Below are 15,508 nucleotides of genomic sequence, written 5' to 3'. Positions count from 1 at the left end.
TTAATATTAAATGTAAAAAGATTTAACAAATTTTGGCTGACCATGACAATTGGAATTATTTCCAACTTCTTAAGAGAAGAGCCTTCCAAACTGTTGCCACACTACTTCTTTATAGCAATGAATTTGAAGTTTCCTTCCTTCAGAGGCGGTATTCAGCAGGTTCTGATCAGTTCTGGAGAACTGGTAGCAGAAATTTTGAATAATTCAGAGAACCGATAAATATTACCTCTGACTGGCCCCGCCCCCATCTATTCTCTGCCTCCCGAGTCCCAGCTGATTGGCTGAGTCTTCTTTGGTTGCCCTGCAATGGAGCTGGAAAGCAGGTTAGTGGGGTGGGGTGGGAATGGAGATTTTGCAGTAACCTACCCCCCAGGAGTGGGGAGGGAATGGAGATTTTACAATATCCTTCCCCTGCCACGCCCATAAAGCCACACCCACAAAGCCACATCATGTCCACAAAGCCACACCCACAAAAAAAACCAGTAGTAAAAAAAATTAATCCCACCACTGCTTTCCTTCCTCTCTCCCTCCCTCCTTCAGCTTCTTTTGTTAAGTCTTGATGACAGACTGATGGAGACCAACAATTATTAATTTTATTTAGTGCAGTAGCATAGCAGTTTTCTTACCCAGTTGCTTAGTAAAAAGTTAATATACAAGACCGGAGTGATGTCATTGTGTTTAAGTTTAATCATTTCTCAAGAGGTGAAGTCCTTAGTAATCCTAAGAATACTTGTCAGAAATTTACTCAGTTATTTTCTGTTGTAGGTATATATGTGCCTCATTTATTTTATCAGTTGACTGTGTTCTGATAACTTTATAGAATATGTTCCAAATTATATTTATCTTGGAAGAGGGTTATTATTCTTCAGTGAAATATGTATCTGCCTGATTAATTTTCAAATATATTGGTTGATTCAAAAATTCAGCAAATCAGGATGTTGAATTTAGGGAATTCAGTATAACTATCTTGGGTACATTGGTTAGTCAAAAGATTGAAAGTGTCAAACTTCTTGAGTGAAAGTGGTGATGATGCGCTGGAGCAAAAGATTACTAAGAAAAGGAAAGCTTCAGAGATGTTAATTGCATGCCTTTAAAAGGCCATTGATGATTACTGCACTCCCCCCAAAAAAAAGCCAAATTTTATCAAAGCATTAAGATTTTGTAGTCATGGTCATGTATGCAGAATAAACCATTAAAAAGATTTTATAATAACCACCAACTTATCTTAAGTTGGTCCATTTCATGCCTCAATTATCATATAACTTAGTTCCCACATAGCTATGTTAACTTTTCTTTCTGTCCAGGTATCACTGAATATTTTAAGAAAAAGGTTAAATGAAAAGATTATTAACAAAGCTACGTGGACAGAAATATTGAATATGCATGTAGTGAATAAACTTTTTCTATTGCAGGACAGATTATTTTGTCAGTAAGTTTAAAACAAAATTTCTAATTTAAGTTTAAAATAATATTGCTATATTTACAGGTTTTAAATTAGCACGCTGTAATTAGAAAGATACTGTAATTATTACTTTGAATAGTAATAGGTCTCACTGTTCTTATAGCTGGTCATTTTGTCCTTTTTCATGGCCTTTGCATTGTTTTACGAGCCTTTACTTCTGAATATATGCAAGCTACATTTATTTGCCTATAAAGATAACACTTTATCTATTTGAGAATAAAATCTGATTTAAAGAGCGGTTACAATGCTTACACTATATGTTTTAGATGATTCCTGTAGGAGTACAGGTAGTCCTTGATATCCAGCCAAAATTGAGTCTGCCCATCTTGCAAGTCAAGATGATTGCTAAACAAGGTCCCATCCCTGCTGTCCCAAGTTGGGTCATTAAACAGAGTATAAGGTGCCTCAGCAGGCCCAGGCCACTGGATTCATGTTTCCCGAAGCTTCTCCTATCCTCTAAGGCAGGGGTTGCCAACCTTTTGGAACTCTGGGACCACCAAACTCGTAATTTTAGATCCCAGGGACCACTAACCAGTTCTGTGGGCATGGCCTAATTTGTGGGTGTGGCTTGGTAGTCATGTGACTGGCTGGGTATGGCTTGTATGTAAATATTATAAATATTTATATAAATATTGAATTGTTTTATTAAAAAGAGCAACTTTTACCCAAAAGCAGGTAAAGCAGGTAGATTGAGTTGCTCACAGAATTCATTCAGAGATCTATCTATCTGCCATCGGCTAGCTCAGTTTCTCAAATTTGCTTGCCATGAGTCTGCACTGAATAACAGAAACTTCAGTCCTAAGGGAGATTCAGCTGTGCTTAAAAGCAGAGCAAAAGATCTAAAGACTAGCTAGAAAGCAAGAAATCCAATCATTTCCTGCTTCCTAGCTAATCTAAATCTCCCGGCACAGCAGAACAGATGATGGTTGGAAAAAGGAAAAATAGCGATTTAGCAGGCAAGTTTATGGAGTAAGGAGTGAGTGGGTGGGGAGGGTTCCCGTGGGCCATGTTTCTGTGCAGCCTGGATTAATTGCTTTGCGAGGGTGTTCTGGGGGTGAGATTTCTCTGTGGCCCACCAAAATTTTCTCATGGCCCACCAGTGGGCCAAGGTCAACCGGTTGGTGAATGCTGCTCTAAGGCAGGGGTGTCAAGCTCCATTTCATTGAGGGCCACATCATGGTTGTGTCAGGGACGTGACCAGGGTGGGTGTGGCCAGCTTGACATCACTTGTGTCAGGGGCATCGATGATGGACCAAGTGCTCTGCCAGCAGAAATGGTCTCCAGAGCTCTATTTTCATCTGCGACGGACTCCTGCCATCCTCCTGCCAGTTAAAATGGTCTCAGGGGGGCTGCATGCAGCCCTCCCAAGCTCCGTTTTCACTGGCAGAGGTACCACGGGCTGGTCCTTTTCTGTTTCTAGGGCAGCCCCATGAGCGAGATCTAAGCATCCCATGGACCGGATTCCGGCCCATGGGCCTTGAGTTTGACACCTCTGCTCTAAGGTTTCCTATGTTCTGCTTCCCAAATTTTGGGTCCCCCCCCCCAGGTCCCACGCCTCATCCCCACTTGTTTATACACTGAGTCGGGATAAATACATGCTTTTCTGTTACAAAGAAACGATGAATTTTTGTTGCTGTTCTGAAGGCTACATGAGAAAACCCTTTCTGAAATAATTTTATCAATGAAATCCAGAACTTTATTCTGTAATAAACAGCTATTGTACATAGAGTGGGAAGGTACTTATAAAAGTTTAAGGCTTTATGAAAACAGTATCTTTTACAGTTGGTCAGAATTTCAAAAGACTTTTATTGCAGGTTCTTTCATTAATCATTTCTATACCAGCTTACCCCACCCACAAGATTTGCTCATTTATTCTAAAATGTCAGGTAAACTTCCTGGTGAGACATAGGCAAGTTCATGGGATATATTTTTTCCCACTTGGGGTAGATCCAAATAAATGATAGACAGTATTGCAGCATTAAAAAAAGGTGTACTTATTCCTAAAAAATAAAGATACATCTAATAGAATATAGGGTGTTCCCCGCTTCCCCCAGCCAGTTTTCCAGTCTATTTATTTTAGTGTTAGTTTAGTGCAGATATTGAAAAGACTGGAAACAGTCCAGATGCTTGAATTCATCAAATATCCTTAGCTACCTGGTGTCTTGTCACTCAGATGGCTTGAAAAAAAGTTGTATTAAACATGAATATCCTCCTCAAATGTCTTTTTCATTTAAGCATCCTCTCCACGATGTTCAAAGTCATGTTTGTGGAGCATTTGCTACTACAAACAATTGCTTCTATGGCATCTGCAAATCACAAGATAATGCTGTAGAACATGTGATCTTGCTGTAAGCAGAGTGGCTGTCTCTGAAACCCTAGTTTCTAGCGCAGGAGTGGCAGAGGTGGTACAAAGTCTTTCTTCAGAAATGATAGCAAAATACAAAATAAACCTATTAAACTTCCTTAAGCAATCGGACTAGGAAGAGGTGGCAGAGGAAAAGGAAAAGAAATAGAAATCTTTTCAGTTTTGCCTTCAGTTCAAAGAAGCTGCTGCCAACAAAGAAGCAAAATGTTAAAATGGATCAGTTTTAAGCAATCAAAGCAGATCAAGAAAGTGAGTATGACCTGAACCCCCTTTCTTTTTTCATACTGTATCTCATGTTGGATAAAAATCTTACTCATGACATAGTCAGCTACTAAAATAGCTGTTAAATCTCAGTCAGAAAATACACCATGGCAATTCATTGCTTTGACTAGGAGAGAGGGGTATAGTTTATTTTCTCTCTGTTGAGAAAGCTAGATTTCATTTTGTTTATATTGATAACTTCCTATATGAAGGTTTGTTTGTGTTTTGACAGAAAGGGCATTTGTGAAAATAGACTACAGGAGCATTTGCATTCCTACAAAAAAATGGTTTAGAGGCAATTCTGTGTTGCTGCTCCTATATTATTCAGTCAAGTGTGTCTGGAAAACGAACAGAAAAGTTAATGTACTTTTTCATGTTATCCACATAATTATCCTGTTCATCATAAGAGAGTAGCACTGGGGACAAAACTTTAATAAATTATCTATCTGCTACTAAGCAAACTGGATTTTTTGTAAATATGAACATATGTGGAAACTTTACTAAAGTGAATTAATGTATTATCATGGTCTTGAATTGTGGTTTGGTAATAGTTATTGTTACAATATCAAATGGGAATGTTATATTTCATTATTACACTCTATCCAGTCATTTTACATAGGAATATTAAAGGAAGTTGTTGATATGATTTTAACTAGGGGACAGTATAACTCTTAGTGCTATTTTACATTTGAAAGACAGCTTTCTTGCAATGGTAATTCAAAACTAGAACCCTGATCATAGTGGTCAAAACACATAATAGCAATGTATGGGTAGTCTGGTAGCTAGAAGTCAGCATAATGCAAACTTTTCCTATTGTTGACCCTGATTAAAGGGTAATGTTAATAAATTCTCATTCTGTCATTTATCACTTTCACACTGGTAATAAAGCTAGCCTCACCTTCTATGTCTTTTTTTTACAGGAGTATACTGGAAGAGAATTAGAGTTTAGAAGTTCCTTTTCTATTTGATTTGTTTAGTTTCATGAAGGTTTATATGTTATGCATATCCAGCATCCCCATATTCATATGAGAATACAACTCCAACAAATGAATTGAAACATATAAAACTAATATGCTAACATGAAAACTAAAACTAATAATTTACACTATAATATCTATGTGATCAACGTTTGGGAACATTACAGTGAAATATTGCCATTTCTACATTTAGCATTTCCAGTTATCAGTAATGATAAAACAAGTTTTTTCCTCATATCACGTAGAATTAGATGATAATGTAGTAACTCGTGTTGTAAGAAGCAACAGTGGCATCAGCGTCTAATGACCATGATATTGAATTTATTCTAAGCATATTTGGTTGTTGTTCTTTTAATGTTTTGTTATGGGTAACATGCATATTTATTTATTTAAAGCAATTTAGCATTTGTTTATATGATTGTTCCTTCTTAAATTATCATACTATGAAGGTTGAATTGCAAAGCAGGAATTTCCTGGTTTAAACCTAATTTGTGTTATAGGTACCCTAATATCCATTAAACGCACAGAGAGAGTCTTTTTGTGCATGCACATTTTTGAGTCAGTGTTGAGTGCTGATAACCACCTGGACAAGCCCATGCAATTATCTTGGCAAGAGTTCAGCAGTGGCTTAACATTGCCTTATTGGGCTTCTCCTAGAGCTGAGAGAGAGTACCTGATCCTTGGTCACTCAGCTGTTTGTTTGCCTAAGGTGAAAGTAGAAGTTATTTCTAGTCTGATGCCTTAAGCACTATACCAACATGTATGTATTAGAATATATGTGTGTATTCAGACACATTTAAAGAATGTGGAAAGTAATATCTACCACATTGCTGCTCTTATTCTGTGTTTTCTTTCTGTTTTGCCAGCATTTAGATTCCTGACAGCCTATTAATCTGCTGTTAGTATATTATTGGGAATACAAGTATGTTGAGACAACGGATATAAGGATATATTTTGGGGATAGACATGATTCCAAAACGTGGCCAAATAGCTTTTTGATCTAGAATGATTTGCCTTTGTGTGACAGAACCTCAGAGAAAGAAAATGACAGACCATTCATTCATTATAGACATTCTTCTTTCCTACAAGGGTTTACACCTTTGGATTAACCAAGTATTTACTGGTACCATCACCTAGTCCAAGCCCTATGAAATTTACTTTGGGGCATGAAGACAATGGAAGTGACTGGGTTTTCTTGGGAACTATAAGAATGATAAGGCTTTTTCTTCAGTTCGAATGACATAAAGATTTGTAGAACTCATCTAATCTGAGCCCACTGTAAAATCCTACTATTTAGTGGGGGATTTATAGTATATTTTAAAATATTAATTTGCATGTGTGGATACAGGGACATTGTTGTTTAACAAGCAAACAAGCATTCACTTTTAACAGAGTTAATCTGCCGTATTTCTCCTTGTTTTATTTGAGAATATTAGTGATGGAAAGCTTCTGCTGTTGAACAGGTGACATCTCTGTTTAGATTTGTCCTTATTTAGATGAACATGTGCAGGTAAAACTCCTTGGTTGTTTGAAAAATACAGTTGGTTTAATTCATTTTGTTGCTTGTTTTGTAAGCCTATTGCAAATCAGGAGAAGTGAGGAGAGATACCACATATGGTACAGTTGCAAAATGTTCACATGGCTGTTTCACATTTAGAAGCCCCTGTAAGGTATTTAACACATTTTAATGTAAATCTGAAATCTTAATATAGCCTTAGTTTAGATTGTTGTATGTTTTTTTCTCAAGCCCATCATTTATACATGCTTAAAAAGGAGCTACATGGTTTTATGGCATCAGTAAAGATATATATCACACACACACATACACACAGACACACACACACATCTTTGGAGTCAACAGTGATATTGCTTTTTGGTCAAAAGATCCTAGTGCATAACTGGAAAAAATGCTGTGTGTGTGTGTGTGTGTATCTTGAAAGTAGAATATGTTATATAATGTATTCCCTCTGCTACTGCATAATATGTGTTCCTCTTTCAGAAGTAACGCGGGACTTCTATACATCTTTTCCAGGTGGAATGTAGATACTGGTTTTTAGTGTGGAATGTAGTATTTGAAGTTTGTAGGGGGAAAATATATATTTCTTTTGCTGTGGTCAGACTACTACCTAATGGAATTGATATTTAGATTTAGTGGGATTCTGTAACCTAGCAAGGAAAGTATATGATTATGACAGTCTGCCTGGAGGCTTATAGATTTTATGCTGCCTTTTGGGGGATTTTCCATCATCTTTTTAGGTGATTCTGTCTCACTCTGATTCCTTCATAGTGTAGTTCAATGAGCAGGAAATAGTAACCATCAGTATCTTTCAAATAGAGTATTTGGATTGTGATTTACAGTTGTGCATTATGATCAACATTTGTGGGTGCTGTAATCTACAAGATATGGAAGGTACCCTTACCCATCATTTTCATCTTATCTGGTTAGGATTAAGTTTGCTTTGGTCATTGTTGGTGGCCATATAAAACAGAGGTTAATCAAAAGACAGTTTAGGGATAGTTTCAATTCCAAGTATATTCCTTACTCTTATACTTCAAATGTCGTAGACTTAGGTCTCAACTCTCTGTCCCTAATAGGTTTGTGGTATCAAGTAAATACCTTTCCCCCTTAGCTAGCAATTAGAATATAATAGAACCATAGAGCTGGAAGGGACACTGGGGTCTTTTAGTCCAACCCCCTGCCCAAGGCAGGAGACCTTGTACCATCCCAGACCAATGGTTCACAGAGTTGTTCAACAGTTCAGAGAGATAAACCTCACAGAAATGAAGCACATATTGTAAAATGAGGGATCATTTCTTCTCAGTGTGCTGTCTAGTTTGATTTGACTTTACAAGTGCTATATGAAATTATTCTGCACCCAACATCTTATTACTGGGATTTAAAAAAATATCAAGGGGAAGAACTGCAGTTGTGATGGGGTAGATAGAAGAATGTGAAAGCTACCCAAAATCTTGTTCTAATCCACTTTTTGTCATCCACAGCTATAAAACATAAATTATGCTCCTAATAAAGTGTATATTTTCATAATCCTTGTGAAATCTCTCTATCACAAAAAGTTCAAACATCTTTTGGCTATTATAAGCTCCGCTTGCTAGCTATGCTAATTATTCATCAAAGAGTTAATAAATTGGTAACATTTCCAAGGGGTATTCAATCAGGATATTGCCAAGTTTTAGAACATGTATTGATTTGTAGATCACAGAGAGTTGGTCCACCAGGGACAGGATGAAAACCTGAAATAAGAGATCATCCAACAGCTGTGGTTTATTTTACGAAAGCTCATGAAAAAAAGAAGTTAATTTTCCCATTGGGCACTCAGCCAATTTAGTATTTGTGTGACATGAATAAAAGTATGGAAAAAAGAGCTAGTTTTGAGAAGTTCTTAGTAATGAACAAAATAATAGATCAATTTCAGATTTGTCATGGAAACATCTTGTCAGCCCAGTAACAATGACGTCAAGTTGACAGTGCCATCTAGACACTTATTATTTTGTCTGGAACACACCTGTTCAAGAGCAGGAGAGTAAGGATTAATCATTTTCCATGAGTTGATATAATATGATAAAATCAGGTAAGATAATTTGAAAAAACTAGTTTTAGTATAACTTTTTGTTAGGTATCAGCAATCATTTAAGTTTATTTTGACTGGTATAATTTTGCTGACATTAATAAGGAATTTCAACTTTGCTACAGAAGATTAACTAATCTTCTTTATGGAAGTTTCTGGTATAGATCTGTGCGCTGTGCAAGTACAATTTCTTCTGCTTCACTTTTACTTTCCTTGCACGTGAGAAAAACCTCTTAACATCTAGCTAATAATTAGATTGTAAATTAATCGCTTATTCGCTTTGACTTTTTAACTGTGTTCTTTATCTCTGTGGCTTGTGTTCTGATCATCTTAGTTTCAGGATTCAGTGAAAGTCTGTACGTGATACAAAAATAAACTACTATAGTATATAAGAAGTTGCTGTATTTTTTTATTTTGATAGCACACAATGGTGGATATCTTGTTCACAGCATATGTTCTATGTTATACATATCTACATATCTATGTTCTATATTATACATGTCTACATATGTTATATGTTCTATATAGTTTATATTTGTATATATTTGTATATTTATATTTACTGCATTGTAAGCTACTCAGAATTTTGGATAGTGAGATGTACTCTGTGCGTGTGTTTGTGTGTGTGTGTATGAGAGAGAGGGGGGGTGCTGAAATTAAAGTATCTAAATTCTAAATGCATGTAAAGAATGTAAAAAGGAAGTTGTGAGAGCTAATAGGTAGTCTCAGGTGATAACTACAGTGAATGAAGAGGAATCAACGTTCTTCAGAATGTCAAAAACTCAGGATCTGAGAACAGTTCATTTCCTACCAGCCATCTAATCATGTTGAACAGCTAATAAGAGCAAAATTTGAATGGAGCTCACGGTTTCTGCACATAACACTTTTGATGGCTGACAGTTGCAGAATGTTTGCATGTTTTGCCATGTATTTTAGGAAACTGACTGGTGAGATAAATGTTCATTATTCACTGGCCCAGCAAATAGTTTAGATTTTTTAAAAACCAGCGAGATCAGTAGGCACTCACTCATATTTCCTAGTGATTACTAGCAAATTAAACACTTTTCATTCTTTCTGAGTAAATTCATCAACAATTGTTATTTTAAGACTTCTTTATAAGGTCACTCCAATGAACCATAAAGTGAGCTTACTTTAGTCATTCTTTGCATCAAAATAACATTAATTAATAACATTAATAAATTGGGAATAACCTCATAAAATGATAAAGATTGAAAGATATTTCTGCCAAGGAGCAAAAGTAAACCTGTCTTTAAGAACCATCTGGTTTATGTATAATTTAATCACTTCAAATTAAGGCTAAAACTAGTTCCACAAAAAATATCTGCTTTTTTATTTTTAAATGAAGGAATACACTAAAAAATAATTTGAACTCATCCAATATGAATTTATTTTAAATCTTTAGAATTGACTTTTCTTTGCTCAAGGATGCTTACCATCTGTATTCAATGATAGCTATTCATTTAGTGATGATATCAGACAAATCATTCTTGACTCTTGACGAATGTATCTTTTCTTTTATGAATACTGAAAGCATTTGCACCAAGACAAATTCCTTATGTGTCCAATCACACTTGGCCAATAAAGAATTCTATTCTGTTCTATTCTATCAGGTTCCTATTTCAATTTAATTTTTTCAGTAATATTTTTGAGATTCATATGAAGTTGGCCTGCCAAAATCCACTTTTATCTCCTGGGAAAAAAACAAATCCAGTTTATTTATCCCCTATAAAAATGAATAAGGGTCTATCTATAAATTTGGAGCCTGCATAACTAAATATTTAGCATCTGATTAATTCTGAAATCATACCACCAGCCACATTTTGATAATTATCATTAACACAGCAATATTGTAAATATGCATGATATTCATGGTGTAATATGACAAGCCTATGAAAATACCACCATCATTAAAGCCATGGAATTTGGAATTTGGTAAAATTGAATTGCTTGCTGCTATTCTATTGTTTTTTCTTCTGTGCAGGAAAATAGACAAGATTTTTTTTTTAAAGTAGAAAAATAGAACACAGAGAGAGAGTGAAAATACACATCCTGAAATAGTACGTTCCTTTCTGAGCAAGAGTGCATAGCGCTGTTCTGAGGAGATATGTACATGAGCTTTCTAATCTGTATCTGAAATTAATTTTATGCCAAATTTGCTCTAGTAGATGCATGTGTACAAAGATGGCCTACATCAGTCCAGAACACAGCCGTCAGGATGTAACTGTGAAGGTCTATTAAGGGCTACTGATGAACTGTAATCTGTCTAAACAATCTGGTACATTGAAAGATGCTTATTAGCTGAGTCTTTCCTAATGTCTGTCTCCTCATTGGATTTATTACACATCAACATTCTTCTCTGGTGTTTTCTCCTCTCTCTGACAGCAGCAAAACTTCTGATTTCTTTTCCTCTCTCATTATGATATGTTATGCTTTAGAAATCTTGGATAATGGAAATTCTGGAAAGCTGGTCTAATAAAAGTTGTTACTGGTCCAGGTTTCCCTTGCTTTAGGTACAGATAGGTATCAATACCCAGAATCTGATGAATTTTGGATTCTTACTGTGTTAAAAGCTAAATCGAATTTCCTAAAACTGCCACAACACAATAGAGCTAATATTATACATGAATGTGCTGCCCTGTAGGAACTTTGTATGATGTAATATTCCTCATAATAGAATATATTATCTTTATTTATATCCCACCTGTATTATTTTTATAAATCAAGGCAGTGACCATACTAATATTCCTCCCTCCTGCCATTTTCCCCATAACAACCACCCTGTGAGGTGGGTTAGGCCCAAAGTCACCCAGCCAACTTTCATGCCTAAGATACAACTAGAACTCACAGTCCCCAGGTTTCTAGCCTGGGGCCTCAACCACTAATCAAACTGGCTCTCAAATTTCCTGACATCATCATATCTTTCATCTTAGTTCCAACACCAGGTACCTTTTAGTTATTAGTTTTTACAAATGTCTGTATGTATGTATGATATTAATTTGGTTAATATCCACCTATCTCATGTCAGGAATGTGGAACAGAAATGAGGAATTTAGGACATAGAAAATATATATTTATTTTATAAATATTTTTTTATAAATATTTCAAGGCAATGAACATACCTAAATACTCCTTCTTCCCTTTTTTCATATACATACGCACGCACCCACACACACTAAATATCTACATCTATCTATCTATCTATCTATCTAATATTGCACTAAATAAGGTAGGTCTCTAAATGTCCCAATGTTTTGACTTCTTCCTGCCATATAGACAGCTTTTCCAAATTTATACTGTACATCAGCAAGGATAAAATGGATATGATATTTTTAATTTGAAGTAAAACTGTTTTTCATTATCCCCTGCTTTGAGTTATGTTTTTAAATGTTAACTAATATTCTGAAATAAATAAAACAAATTTCTCTAAAGTTCTTATTAACATATCCCACAAAATCAGGTTAAGAATTATTATGTGTTGTTTAACCAGAATTTTTGTCTTACTTTTGGTCTTTCACTCAAGTGGGAGCAGGAAAATCAAAGGGCATTCAACAGTCCTCCCATAATGTTCAACGAACAAGTTTCTTTTGCTTTTCCTGCTCCCATCTAAAGATAGAAAATAATGATCTTTCTCAATAGATACTGATCTGATCTTCTTGTTTAGATATGGAATAGTCTTTTTATCATTTGTGGATGGCCTAGTCTCCTATTTCTCTCTATGATCCTACTAAATAACAGTGGCAGTGTTAACAAAAATTGAAAGTTTTTGCTGGTATTCAGGAAATACTTTGTTTTAAACCGATTGGAGAGTTGCCTTCCTAAGTATTTAGGAATACTGTTTGCACAGATTTAGGCAATATTTAATGAATAAGATTTTTCGTATATTTTATACTTTACCTAAGTTTTCTCACTATTTTTTTCTCTCAGTGATAAATAGAAGAATAAACTGCATTGGGTTTGTGAAAAAGGAAATATGGTTCTTAGTTAAGGAAATTTATTTATGTAACCATCTTCACAATATTGTTTAGCATTCCCACAGATTACTTTTATGCAGGACATATTTACACAGAGCATGAAAAAGCTAATATTAACCAGACATAGTTATTTGGCTAGTTGTGATGTAATTGGATAATGTTTTGTATTTATTTTAAGTGGTAATAGTAAGCATTTTCAAGCACAATAGCTTACACTAAATACAACAGCATTTATTATAGTTGGACTTATCCTTGAATCCAGATCTGCCAAAAGACATTCCATTTTTCTAGTCTCACTTACTGCAGGATATATGAAAATCTAGTAGCTTTTTTAAAAAGCTGTGATAATTTACTCCATACATGAATGCCATGACAAAAATGGTAATTGACTTTTATGAGGGGAAATCATGCTATAGAAATAAATATAGATAGTACTTAACATAGGACCACAATTTGAGCTCAAAATTTCTGTTATTAATCAAGAGAGTTGTTAAGTGAGTTCTGCCCCATTTTATAGTCTTTTTCCCACAGTTGTTAAGTGAATCACTGCAGTTGTTAAGCAAATCATGCAGTCATTAAGTGAATCTGGCTTCTTCCATAGACTTTATTTGTTTGGGAGGCAGCTGGGAAGATTACAGATAATGATCATATGACCACAGGACAATGCAACTGTCATGAATAGATGCCAGTTGCCAAGCAACCGGATTTTGATCAGGTGACCATGGGAATGCTGCAGCGGTTATAAGTGGACAGGCTAAAAGTCACATTTTTGCACTGCCTTTGTAACTTCCAATGGTCACTAAATGAATGTTTACAAAAGGGTAGAAAATTTGACAGAAAATCTCTGCTCTATCACTTCCACCTGTTTTATTAAGCCTTTCAGAAGTTCCAGAAAGATGGGTTTCCATTTTCTAGCTAGTTAGGCCTTTATGAAAATTCTGAAGGTTGAAGCCCACATAGAAAGTACTCAGGTTGGGAAAAGCTGCCATAGCCTATTTTTTAAAATGCCATTGTTGTTGTCCATTGTTATAGTATTTGATCTCAGTGTTAGCGTGAAAACTCATTACATTTTACAATACTGGCAGCGTGTGATATTTCCTATCCATCATATCCATCGCTCTGCACATTTTTTTTCTTGTTTGCTTTTGCTCAGTTACATGGTAACATTGACTCCCTTTACTGAACACAGATATGTAGTTGCCCTGGGGAAAAGATGTTAAGGAAAATGAATAAATGTTAATGGATATGCATATGGCAAGGAACATTTTACTAATGTAATGTTAATTTTTCAATGTCATCATAGTCTGTGCTTTTATCATAAAATTATTAAAGTGTATGAAAAATTCACACTTAGCAGACAGACTTTTGTTTTCTTTGCCTTCATAACATGGGGCACAATTCAAGTTGCTGGGTTTTTTTACCTTTATTCCCTTTGTGGCATGGGGCTGAATTATTTGAGGGACCACCTCTTTCCTCAGGTTTGGCAGAAGAGGTATGTCGCAAGTCATGTTTGTAAGGAGTTATATTTGACAGGAACTATAGGAGATAACGTGGCTGAGACTGAGGGAGGTTACGATCCCTGCACGCCCACAAGAAGTCTAAGTCCAGCCCACCTTGAATTTCTATCTTATCTTCTGCTCATTTCTCTTGATCGTTAGTCAGATTCTTGTAGACAGCTTAAGTTTCCAATAAATCTTTATACTCATTTGAACTGCCTGAATTTCTGATTTCCCTGAGGACCAGGAGGCGAGCCTGTTCTGCTCTGGCACTCACCCTATGGAGCATAATTCTCCCTGATGCGAGAGTGGCCCTATCTCTCCTAACCTTATGGACAGCCATTAAAACTTGATTGTGTCCATAGACCTGGAGAGTCATAATGGAATGCTGATTTGATTAGATGGCTCCACTGTATACAATTCAATGCTCTCTTAGCCTTTTATAATGATGTTAAAATATTTTGAAATATTTTGAAATTGAATTTTTTGGCTGTGTGTACACCAGAGTTGTCCTATAGGAGATGAGTGGCCATATAAATATAATCAATAAATAAATACGTTGCAGTTGTAGGGACTGAGAGTGTAGCCTGGTATACATTTACATGGTGCTTACTTGAGAGTAAATTCCCTCATATTCAGTGTATGTCCAGCACAGCTAGTGATGGTGAACCAATCATATCTGAAGCTGCCAGCAATATAAAGTAGACCATACTAAGAAACTAATGCTATATAGGACAGGAACTTTTATTTTAACAGCTATAGTAACAAAATTTTGCAAGTCTGAATATCTTTTCCCTGTCCCCTGCCTTTGTCTTTGTGTGAACTGGTAGTGTGTATGTGTGTCTGAGACTGTTACTCAAATTAGTTTCTTGGTGTGGGGCTCAAGCCACATCGGTCTGATTGTTGCCTTGGTAACAGCTCTTCTTTCTGTCTTTCAAGGCATAAAGAAAACAGAACTTCTCAGCAATTGAATGTGGAAATTTAGTACAAAATAACTAATAATATGCACTATATGAGCCCATAATGAAGAATTATTGATAGAAGCTATTAGAACCCTCTCTAGAAAACTCTTCCTGAAACAGCTGAGTGTTAGGACATGGATAGTTCTTAAAGCTGATGCACTATATATAGTCATCTAAAACGCAAATGTATGTGAGCTCAATTCCCTAAAACAACACCCTGCTACCCATATCTAATGACTCCCAATAATGACGAAACCAGTAATGCTGTGTCTCCTGATGGTCAATGTAATTAATCACTGATAGAGGTGAAAATGGTATCTAAAACGGTATCATTTGCTATAGAAACATAGAATTTCAACAATACTGGAATAAATCAGTTAAAAAACTCCTTTTTCTTTTCCTCAAC

At 35.6% G+C, this 15,508-nt stretch overlaps 1 protein-coding gene across 4 annotated transcripts in view; it reads left to right on the top strand.

The window, feature by feature from the left end:
- The first annotated feature begins 3,955 nt into the window (after window positions 1-3,955).
- The window catches only part of LOC113441172 (kalirin-like), a 76,793-nt gene continuing 65,240 nt past the window's right edge, over window positions 3,956-15,508 (top strand). Inside the window, exon 1 of one of the 4 annotated variants that reach the window (XM_087920399.1) lies at window positions 3,956-4,076. In XM_087920399.1, coding sequence (XP_087776525.1) covers window positions 4,032-4,076 — 45 coding nt within the window. In that variant the 5' untranslated portion in view covers window positions 3,956-4,031. The remainder of the gene's footprint in view (window positions 4,077-15,508) is intronic. The other 3 variants (XM_087920398.1, XM_087920401.1, XM_087920400.1) reach the window with 3 other exon arrangements.

Source organism: Pseudonaja textilis, chromosome 1, assembly GCF_049901715.1.
Source record: "Pseudonaja textilis isolate UNSWEBS1 chromosome 1, rPseTex1.2, whole genome shotgun sequence".
In the NCBI taxonomy this organism is placed as follows: domain Eukaryota; kingdom Metazoa; phylum Chordata; class Lepidosauria; order Squamata; family Elapidae; genus Pseudonaja; species Pseudonaja textilis.
Note: the sequence above shows the minus strand (reverse complement) of the source record. Positions and strands in the feature narration are given on the sequence as shown.